Source organism: Mixophyes fleayi, chromosome 3 (genome assembly GCF_038048845.1).
Source record: "Mixophyes fleayi isolate aMixFle1 chromosome 3, aMixFle1.hap1, whole genome shotgun sequence".
Lineage (NCBI taxonomy): Eukaryota > Metazoa > Chordata > Amphibia > Anura > Limnodynastidae > Mixophyes > Mixophyes fleayi.
This window is the reverse complement of record NC_134404.1, coordinates 303,518,144-303,530,218: the sequence shown is the minus strand read 5'-3', so window position 1 is coordinate 303,530,218 and position 12,075 is coordinate 303,518,144. Positions and strand designations below refer to the sequence as shown.

Here is a 12,075-nt window from a genome sequence, read left to right as displayed (position 1 = left end):
AATATATGGCACTTTAACGTGTAACACATGGCCTACGTGAGTTTCCCCACCCTGTCTTTAACCTGCTTTAATTTCATCAACCACGAATGACAGTAGAATCGCTCAATATGTAAAAAGTAAACTTTCAGCTAAACAAAAAACAGACAGCAGCTTTTGCAGTGTTTTAAGAGATTGCAAAAGCTGCTCTTGTTTGTAACTTGTGGAATGTTTACACACACACATATATGTGAGCATATACAAATATATATATATATATATATATATATATATATATATATATATATATATATATTAAACGTGTATATATATATATATATATATATATATATATATATGCATGTATATAGAGAGAGTTTGGCGCTAAGAATGGATGGTGAAAACTGCATTGAATATACTAAGAGCAGTGGCTCTAATAGGGCAGTTGGTCAGAATATAAAAATAGGGAACCAACATTTCCATGGACAAATCTTTAAACCTGGGATTGTCACAGGCCTTCATGTAATATCTTCCATATATTAAAATCATACACCACATCCGAAATAAGTCAAGCCCGGGGGTAATGATAACACATTTCATATAATTGAAATGGCTATTATTAATTCACTGTGTTTACAAATTCCAATACATATTTTAGTTGGGAGTGCGGGCACCCTTATAAAAAAAATGGGCCCCAAATACAACCCATTTCAAATTGAAGCATTTTGCTATGTGTTGCAGATTGCAGCTATTAATAGATCCTAAACCTTAATTGACACTAGCATCCAACAACAATGCACATAATAAGGTCACCTGAATCAATACGCTGACTAAGTCTAGGTATACACAAGCATTACAGTAACTGTAGCTTTGTATCCAAACCTTACAGAAAGCTATGGCAGCAAAATACAAAATACAATAGCAAAGTAAAGTTATCTCAAAATATGAAATAGCAAAGTATCAGACAGACTGAGGAAACAGCTTTCCTAGAAATGGCTAATGAAACATAGCTGTTTATTTATTAGGCACTCCTTCTGAGGTAAGCAGAGGTGGGGCTGTGTGGAGAGGTCAGTTGCTGGACAGGAAACGCTTGCATTACATTACATGACAAGATGAAGAACAGACTCTAGTGCCACAAAACAAGTTAAACAGGCAACTTGCAACTCCAGATCACATAACACCTGAAGGGTATCTGCATTTGTCAGCAAGTAGACAACAGAACAGTTGGAACTGGCTCGGCTGCATTCATAGGAAAATGCAAAGTTTCATATTTTTTAAAGTCTACAGCAAACATTTTCGGGGGTGGGGCTTGTATTCTGGGTGTCTTGTTCAGATTCCCTTCAAAGGGTCCTGACTTCTATACTAAAAAACAGAATTGATAAAACTTTTCATGATTTATGTCCATTAACGGCAAAATCTCTTTGTGATGAGGCAAATGAGCTAATTCCCAAATATTCTATTAATAACTGACATCCTAAATGGGATTGTGCAATACAAATAAATCATATCAGTTCTTCTATTAAGCCATAATAGACATCAAATAAAAGTAACATAACAAAATACACACAATACCACTTCCGGCGGACTATTAGTTAAAGATGTTGTATATTTAGTTTAAAGCTTCATCATTAAAATGTACCTTACATAATGAAGTTAAACTTACGTGTATTAAGGCTGTAAATTGGTTTGTAAATTAGAAAGCTCTACATTAAGAAGGTGAATACATGCACAGAATTAATTACATGCAATGTTGACATGCTATAGGCGTGAGATGTTTCAGTGAGATAATACAAAATGAAATAAACTTACTTATGGCATAGGGTTTGTTTTACCGCAAATAGTTATTCAATTTAAAGTTCAAAATTAATTTTGGCCTTCCTAAAAAAAAAATGTAAAAAAAATTTTGCAACTTTTCCAAATCAGTTGAATTTGCTAATTGATGTTTAAACTATGTTGTTACCTTGCTTTGTCGGTCACTTTCCCAAGAAAATAATGATTTCTTGGGAAAATGGGGGGTATAAATCTTCATTTTGGAGGCAATTAAAGTGTTGATTTCATTTGTGCCCCGGAGCTATTCTTGTAATTTGCTCAAATAGCTTTATGTACCCAGCACTCCGGAGCTTTTAGAAACCCAATTTCTAGCTAGACTTGTTGGATTGCAATTTTGTGTTGAGCAGCTATGGCCTGTGTTTCTCTATAGGTTTCCTAGGACACAAAGCTATATATTGAAATGTGACGTGAACAAGGCCATGTCACTAAAACACATAACCTCTACACATTTGTAGGGAACGAACAAGATGTTAACTTATCAAAGAAACTACACACACAAAAAACACACCTGGTATCTGTAAATCACACAAATAAATATATATGAGATTTACTAGGCAACAAATAATAGAAAGTATTATTTGCACTGAATGATTTTCAAAAAAAAAAAAGTGTAATGTATACACTTTGCCATATGCTAAGAGTAAAATGTTTTCATATTACAATTACGTTTTCAAATATTCCCTTACCGGTAACATTATTCTCCACCATGATAATAAAGCCTTAAGACCTATAAAAAAACATCTGATAACACTACCAATCAACAAACATATAAAATCACAGCATAACTATTTAACCCTATTGGTACCAAGGGTGGAGTTGTTGTGTCGTTTAAGTTCCCTCTGGTAAGAATAGGGGCTTAGGAAATTGTTTTGCTTGGCCGTGCCTAGTGTAACCAGCATAGAATTCCCAGGAGTTACACTGATTATACTTTCAATGCTGTCTAGTAGACATTAATAATACCAATTTTTAAACTATGACAGGAACATTACCAGATTTGAAAAAAAAAAATAACACCAGCATGAAATCTAATGAAGTTGAGTGTTTCTTGGTACCAGAATGAAAATAATGATTAAATTAATATAATTAATATATATTAATATAAAATATCTAATGAGACAGAGAGAGAGAAAGAAACAGAGACGGAGAACAAGATAGAGTTCATGATGAACCCATATGCATATATAATTAATTATCAAAATATGGCTGATCTTAAAAAAATATATAAAAATGTGAACTATTTTCTCTTTATAATTCAGGAATATTTGTATATTTGAAACCAGAACAGTGGCCTTGATGGATGTTGCATGTAAAATAATGTAAATTACAAAATAAGTGTAACTCTTCCAACGCATAAAAGTCAGACTTATATACTTAACACATCACTTTTCCATAACAGCAGTCTAATTAACATTTACACTGCTGGAAAATCCACTGTACTCAGTACAAAGCATCAGTTGCACACCATACAACCAACTCTACTCATTCTTTTTAATTAAGGGCAATACACAGACCTAAACAATTCTGGGGTAAAGGATTTTGATAGGGGGAATTCCAACATTGTCTTTCACCAATATATTACAATTGTATATATATATATATATATATATATATATATGTATGTGTGTATATATGTGTATATATATATATATATATATATATATATACACACACACACATATAGATATATATATATATATATATATATATATATATATATATATATATATATATAAAGATTCTACTTACTATATTATAGAATTTATATCTCCCTACCCCACACGTCTAGAGGGGAGATTCCGGGGCACCTGTAATCCCCCTATGCCATGAACCCTTGCCTGATACTTCAATAGAAATTTCCAAACCATCTCCACACAGACCATATTAACCCATGCCTATAAAAAGTGACCGCTTAATTAAATCATTGCTCCCAGTCTTCTCATGTAAACCTTCAAATGCACTTGTTATATACACGATAATTATTACACGACCCCCTTCCTTCCTCCTGAGGGTAGCGCGACACCATTACGCCAATCTACGGCAGCTGAGGGGGTCAGAGCCTATTCACCAAAAAGTCAATGACTGCAAGACAAAAACCAGCCTGCCCTTCCTCCGTGCGGCGCTCCTGATAGGATCACTGTACACATTGCTATGTATAATTTATAATAAAACACGAAGACGACGAGGAGAGTGAGAAACTATAAATAGACATGTAAAGAGTCGCTCTGAGTTGCTTTTATTTCAGCTCTTCCCTCTCTCTCTCTTCCATGCGAGAGGGAGGGAAGGGAAATGGGCGCGATATCTGCAAGCAGCCTGTGCACAAAGCAATGTGCACTGAGGTCTGAATGCGCTCGGCCAAGGGAAACTGACAAGACAGGCTAATGAACCGTACAGACAGCAAGAAAATAGCCCAGCCTTTGCTTCTTTTCAGCCCTTCTCCATGTTATTTACCAGACCACCTAGACTTGGATATTCCACCTTATCCCCCAATTCACAATGATATTCCTAGGTAGCACCGGGGATACACTGGAGAGCATTTAACCCATTGCGTTTATCGCTCTAATCAAATGAGCCGTATGAGACGCGATATGTTATAATTACTGGAGAATTGAAAATCAGGCAAAGAGGAAAAGCCACCCAAAAGCAGGACATATTGGCTGGCGGAGGCTTTTTTTTTTACAAGCTCATCTTGCCAGGTCGAATCCAAGAGCAGGGCTTAATGAAGCAATAATAGGCACATTATTCAAAAATTTTCATTTCGATGGAAATGTATCTAAAAGGAGCTTAATCATATGCAAATAATAGAAAGTACCCAGCCAACGGTGTGCATATCAATGGGATGGATGAGGAAGAGAAGGAGGGGAGGGGGGGTAGTTGTGTCTGCTTACCTGATCTGTTAGGTTTGCTGATCTGGTCATGTCTTCGCTGTCTGATTTGGATCCACCATCCCTGTCTTCTATGACCAGGTCTATGGGCATTTTTCCTTTCAAACAACTAATATACCGATGGCAGAAATTGTCACAGAGTTCGTGTACCTGCATCAGCGGGTGAAGAGAGAATAATAAAAAAATAATAATAATAGTAATAAGAGCATTGAGATGGAAATATAATCAGGCGTAGATGAATAAAATTGACAAGAGCAATCAAGATCTCTTAGTAGAGCACGGCGCTCCCAAACAAGGGGAACACATTGCAATTATCCTCCTGAGACCCTGCCCGACGCATCCGGAATTAGGACTAACTTTCTTTTCTGCTAAAATAGAGATATCCTAGAAAATTGACACTGACAAGATGATTCACAAGCTACAACAAATTCAACACCCGTGCTAAATTCATCTGCTCCCGGGGCTGTGACCACGAGAGAGATGACCTGCTGCATGGGTGACATTTAAAGTAAACTATTTAATTTCATCTAGTTATATCATCAGAGGGGGCTTTTAGGGTCTGCTCAAGGCAAATACAGAAGGGGGGAACAAAACATTGGGAAAGCAATACGTGGATATGCTGACATGCAGAATGTATACTCAAGGGCACCTTTATTACCGAATCCTAACAATTATAATGCAAGCACTAAGATTGCAGAACTAAGCAGGCATGGTTAGGCAAATGGGGACTGTGGAAAAAACATTGCACTCAGAAGCTTTAAAGTGTTTTAATATTTAAATCCAAACAGAAATGGAATAAATAAAATAAAAAAAAAAAGTCTTCAAGCTTGCTTGCAACTTTTATAGCTGGCATCAAACTGCAATACCCTTTATTGCTCAAATGCAAAACAGCCAGTAAAATCACATTATCATCCTTCTTTTCCCTTCAGCATTCAAACATAGTCCCAGTGAGCAGGAGCTAGCAGATAAACCAGCTTTGCTTTGTCTCAGTAAAAGCTCACAGAACAATAACTGTCCTGAATTTCACCCCCCTAATTTTGGCTTTATTTTATTTTTGTATCTATAAAAACAAATCTATGCAGCTAAAACCGTTGGAGTTTAAATGGAAAATATGAATAAATACTAAGAACTCTGAGAAAGACAGCAACTATACAAAGCCAGGAGAGTATTAAAATGAACACAAGGCCGGGGCGTTTGTGATCCTGGTTTTAGTAGCTGAAAACGCAATTAAACTGAAAAGAGGAATGGATTCCGTGATTGGTCTTGACACTAATTACAGGGAACCAGAAATAAAGACATTTATGCAAATTTACTATTAGCTATAGCTTGTTTCTCCACGACTTAGCGTGCATTACCTTTTCTAATTCCAACAGATGAAACCTTAATACTTGTATGGCTTGGATCATCTGCAAAAAACAAGAACACAAACAGCATTGTCACTTTACTTGTGCGTTTCACAAAGAAATAGAGATACAAAACAGTCTGATTTTAGGGGTGCTGATAACCCAAAAAAACAACAACAACAACTTGCTCAGCACAACTTTTTAACAACGTGTATTTGGCCTCTTAATTAGATACAATATTCCATCACCCTCCAAAATTACCATAAACCAAACTCGCTCAATGTCAAGTAAGATAAAATATAAAACTAGTACAGCAAATGGTGTCGTAGTTTGGGCTACACGTTTTATTTTTTCTGCCTTTCAATTGGAATCCCTAAATAGTGGGGGGCTTTTGAAGTATTTTCAATCTGTTTGTCTAAAACTCTGGGGGATGTGATAGCAGAGAGAAGACCAAAGGTTTTGACAACCCTAAATAAACCAAGAAACTGATTACTGCAGTCACTTACTGGGTGTCATAAAAAAAGGCCATCTCATTTACTAAGAGCCGCAGATATCTCCTCTGATCACTGTGTAATTTATTTAGACCAAATTGTTACACTGTATTACTTGTAATTAAGAGCTCTATACAAAATAAACAAGCAAATAAGACAGGAGGTAAAAAAACTTAAAAAAAAAAAAGACTTTTGTCACTTACCAAATTATCCAACTCCGGGTTTGAAGAGAACAAGGGTTTTTCTGCACGAATCTGAAGCCAGATAGGAAAACAAAATCACTTTCAAACACAGTTGCCAACATCGCAGTTGTCACAGTACCCGCTTCATTAAACGGGCTGGTCCATTATATAATGTTATGTACAGTCACTAAGCTGATATAGTTAGCACTTAAACACTGATTTAGATCTGCCAGGGTCTGCATCTCCCCTCCGATTAACAAGGACATCTATAATAATCATATATCATCTTGCAGACATTGGCTCAGTAAGGTATGCCCCTCTATATGAGGATCAATAAAATATCATGGATGTTGACGGGTCAGTACAATGTTTGAGTGTATGTGATCTTTATGGTGTGTATGGTGTTGGGGTGTTATTGCAGCGTACATATGCATTGTTTGGCTGACCTGTTTGGCGAATACTGCAATGTCCTCATTGAAAGACTCAGAAGAGCACACATCACCGCCAGCCACCCCTGGTTCTCGGGGAGTACAAGTAGCTAGTTCACATTTTTCAAAAATCAGTGCTAACAGAGGGAACAGGGGGTGTCTGCAAGAGAAGCACAACAGTCACAAACAGCAAATAAAGCACGTACAGCCACTGTCAGTAAAAGAGAAAATTACCAAATGATCAGAGGACAGATGCCCCCTGCCCCTCCCAGCTCACTGCTTCTCTCACCAGGGCAAAACACCACAGGCCCTGGGCAAGAGCGATCAGCACACATCTCTACAGCTAACACACAGACAAGCCCTATAGACACCCATCGCAACCCGCTTTCTCTTTTTTTGTTTAAGTCTGTAAAACACCACAAAAATAAGGCTCAGTGTTTGCAGTGAGACCTCTGCCCCAGATGCACGGATAATGCACGGATCATTTAATTTTTTTGCGATAACGTAGATAAATACAGTTACAGAAATTAGAATCGGATGATTATTTAAGAACATTTCCAGTAATCAGTTAGTAATACACCTCTATATAAAGGGCAGACATGTATGTAGCTGGAATGGAGTATAAAATGACTTTAAAAAAAAAAAGAAGCTGCTTAAACTACTTATTTTTATGTCACCTCATTTTACAATGTAATAACACCTTACTTTCTGCAGAATTGGACAAGTCTTTAATATTTTAATGCAGCTAAATTTGGCTTTCAGTACAAGAGGAAAGGGAATTACATTAACCTTATAACTCAATTAAAAGTGCTTAAAGTAATTTATTCCAATTCTTATGTAAACTGCAACCTTCCCTGTCTCAATATAAGTATGTGCAAAACGGTTTTGGACGAGTGAAAATCTTTTCGGGGGCAGTGTGCTATGAGATATGTTACCACCAAGCACTGCAAGTATGCGTTTAAATAAACTCCATGGCTACAAAAGATTAGGAGTAGTAACCGACAAATTAGTGAGATTACACGTGTTTTCACATTAACCAGAGCGTGTTGTTTTAATTTATTTAAGTTATTTCAAGACATCTATAGAGAAAATAGACCTAGTCTAACACAACAATGCAAAGTCTATTTAAAAGACAAGCACTGTTAAGACAAAATATATAGATATATATATATATATACATACATACATACATATATATACGGTCATATATATATATATATATATATATATATATATATATATATATATGTGTGTGTGTGTGGATATAGATATATATATATATATATACACACCCACACATATACGTACATGGATACATATATTCCTGCATGCATACAGACACATGCATAAATCTGTATATCTATAGAATGTAACACAGTTGTACACATACTTTCTTACATTTCTCAGACTACTATTGTCATAGCGTTCACAGTAGATTAAAACTTTACTCAGCAGTTTGCACCTTTAAATCTTTCTATATAAAGCACCAACCGGTCTCCCACAAACTTATAAAAATAAATAAAAAACGCAATCGCACTGGGGTTTATCAAATGGTGTTTGCTTATTTTTATTTACCAGGGAAATTGAGCAGCAATTTAACATAAAAAATATACTTTTGGTAAAAAAAAAACCTGCAGTTTTGTATCTGTGAATTGAATTGCTAAACTTTCCTTGTTTGTAGCCTAAATTTGAGAGTAAGAAATACTTAATATTATGTAGCTGATTAGCACTGCGATAAAGCACAGAGGGATCTGCTTAAAAACGTGCACGAAATAAATAATAGTGGTGTTTTGAGGTCATCTGTTCTGTTTTAACCTGGTGAATAAAATCTAGTATTTGTTATGGAAGTTGATGCCAGATGTACCTACCCATAAATGGAATCTTTATCTCTCTTTAGAGCGTCATTGACCGAAGAGCCCATGCTGGGAGGCATAGCGTTGGCGTGGGCCGTATGCGGGTATTGGTGAGAGTGCAGCGGTGGCCCGTGATTCAGATGGTGAACGGGCTGCATGGATCTAGCAGCATGGGGATCCCCATACATGGCACTGGGGATCCCTACTCCATCCATCCCACCGTAATGGGGCAAGTCGTCGTACTGTATGATAGACAGAAAAACAGGATCAGCAACCCAGCAGACAATTGAGAGCAGGGCATTCGGTGGGGCCTCCAGCTAACTTCATCCCCTCCAAGCAGAAGCTTCCATAATGGACGTTTCAGTTCCTCCATCTACCCGGCCAGTCTCGGAGGATTAGCATTTTATTTCATTAGTTATTCTCCTAGGCTGTTCACGTGGAAGACCAAGGAAAAATCACAATAACTGGCAATATTTTACATGTGACAGTTGAGAAATCAAGCTGAAAATGAAGCTGAGAAGGGTTTGCTTAATTCAGTAACCATATGCCAAAATGTCCAAATGAGGCCAATTATATAAAGAATATGAAGTTACCATGCTGATTCAGGCTGGGTTTTCTACATGGAAATACACAACTATCCAAATGCTGAATTTCCGATGACTGTAATAATAGTATGTATATATATATATATATATATATATATATATATATATATATATATAGATATATATAGATATAGATATATGTGCGTGTGTATGCGTGAGTGATTATGCACACATTTCTACATATATATGTATGTTTATTACAAACTTAACTAAAATTGTTGCTTTTCTTGATAACTAGGCTACACAAGCGTAAGGTACAATGTATGCCACGTAAAGAAGAGTTAAACTTTACATAAAAAAATAAAAATGTGACAGCCATAGTCTGTATGTATACAGTGACTCTTATTTCTGTATATACTACAGGTTGTCTTATGTGAGGAATCACAAAATCAGCAGAGAGCTGATTAGTAGTGACGATTATATTACATTCCAATAGGGGATATGAATTATCAGTGAATCAGTAAATAGTTTGTATATTGTGGTGACACTTGGTTGGAACTTAAGTGTCAGCAACAAGCCAGATTTCTATTATGGATCGCTCATTATGGTTCAGTACTGATATTATGCAAAGTTTAATGACTTTTAATTATTGTAACGCTACTGATTATGTGCACATATTCAGAATAAGTGGCAGCAATTAAGATTACTTGTGTATTTGGAATACAACTTCATTGAAATGACAGATCCGAGAAGAGATTAGACCTTCCTTTACATTCCCACAGGCTTGATCCACAAACACTTTGAAAGTCGGATTGTTTGGTGGATGCTCGCTGTCAACAGTAAACACTTTAACAATACTGTTTGAACAGAGGCATACATTTCACTGTGTATATACACAGCAGAGTGTTTCTAAGGAATATGCCCATGAATAGGGTGACAGATTAGTTTTGACGTTTAGCTTTCAAATCTTTTTGTCAACTTGTAAAAAGTTTATTATATCACAGCTATCATGTGCTTTCTATTTAATTTGTGCATAAGCTATGTACAAGTTGTAACACTAAATATTGAACACATAAACAAACGCATTCTCCTTCACTCCATTGCAATATAGAAGAAAATATTTTTTATTTGTGTGTGTTTCTGTGTGTGTATAATCATGCAATTCTATGCAAAGGTGAAAACAACATTTCATCTCAAATGGAAAAAAAAACTTTTCTTAGCGTCTGCCTGAGCCACGTTTCAAATACACAGTAGTGAACATTTAAGTAGTAGAAATGTTTTCAAATGCAGTACATACCCTTTGAGCCATCGGCCTTCCTAACTCCTTCCTACTTCACTTTCAAATATATCCTATTTAAGGCCAGTGTGGATCAGAATCAATTACGCAACTCCACAAAAAGATGATAAAAAAAAAAAAAGTAGAAGAAAAGCGATGAAAATAAATCCCTCTTTAAAGTTTCCAGTGTCTTGAATATTTAAACCAAATCTTCAGCTTGTTCGAGCTCATAGAAACAGCAAAATAATTCAGCATGAAACACTTTCTTTCCAAGACCAGGGCGAAAGAAAAATTCTTTTTTTCCCCCTTCTAAATGAGTTTAAAAGTGCCCCTGGAACCAAGCTAGCAAAAGTCTCATGGCTTTCTGCCACTTCAGCTGTCAATCATAGGTGAGCTTGTCAAGGTGGTGAATGAATGATGATCCACTGGGCGATTTGCACCGGTCAAAAAACCCTTTAAAATAGTGTCCAGATGCAAAATGCAGAAAGCTCAGGCTCCCTCTTCCTTCATTCAGTCCTGAATGTGCAGCCTTCTTTTTTTTTTCCACTGCCTCTCTCGCTCTCTCTCTCTCTTGTGTTACAAGCGAGTTCTGCAAAGGAGATGGAGAGAGGGGGAGAGAGAGAAAAAAAAATGTCTCAGTCCGACTTAAAGAAGCCCCGATCGATGCTGCTCGCTCCCAGCCCCGCCGCGCTTGTAATGTGTGTGTTGCACAGGCGGAGAGCTGGGTTTGGACCAGAATGCTGGAACCCGGAAGTAGTGGTGGCCATAACAGGTCGCGTCTTACACAATGCAATGGGCTTCATCAACTAGCTCATGTGGAGAGGGGGGGTGGAGAGGGGAGGAGGACATCTCAGTCAGGAGAAACAGCACATACTCCCAATACTATACCTAAAAAAAGAGCAACTATTTCCAGCTTGCAACACACTGCAGCTTGTCCTGTCTATTCCTGCACCCTTTCTGTATGGAGATAGCAGAGCTGCCAGCCCATCTGAGCGCAGCAGCTAGCTGAGGATCCAACAGGAGGCATGCTCCCCATGAGCTAGCAATCCATGCTCCCCATGAGCTAGCAATCCATGCTCCCCATGAGCTTGCAATCCATGCTTCCCATGAGCTAGCAATCCATGCTCCCCATGAGCTAGCAATCCATGCTTCCCATGAGCTAGCAATCCATGCTCCCCATGAGCTAGCAATCCATGGCACTCTCAAGCTGTCACATGGCGCTTTTTTAATTTCCATTTCGCTAGTGTATGGTAGCTGTCTTCCACTGAG

General features: G+C 37.1%; 1 protein-coding gene across 4 annotated transcripts in view; it reads right to left on the bottom strand.

Annotated features, from left to right (window-relative positions):
• Positions 1–11,578, bottom strand: part of MEIS1 (Meis homeobox 1) — a 116,655-nt gene extending 105,077 nt beyond the window's left edge. The window contains exons 1-6 of one of the 4 annotated variants that reach the window (XM_075203916.1): positions 10,828–11,578; positions 9,001–9,227; positions 7,151–7,292; positions 6,726–6,776; positions 6,044–6,094; positions 4,692–4,838 (exon numbers count right to left, since the gene is read on the bottom strand). In XM_075203916.1, the coding sequence (XP_075060017.1) occupies positions 4,692–4,838; positions 6,044–6,094; positions 6,726–6,776; positions 7,151–7,292; positions 9,001–9,227; positions 10,828–10,839 (630 nt within the window). In that variant the 5' untranslated portion in view covers positions 10,840–11,578. The remainder of the gene's footprint in view (positions 1–4,691; positions 4,839–6,043; positions 6,095–6,725; positions 6,777–7,150; positions 7,293–9,000; positions 9,228–10,827) is intronic. The other 3 variants (XM_075203918.1, XM_075203917.1, XM_075203919.1) reach the window with 3 other exon arrangements.
• Positions 11,579–12,075: the final 497 nt, after the last annotated feature.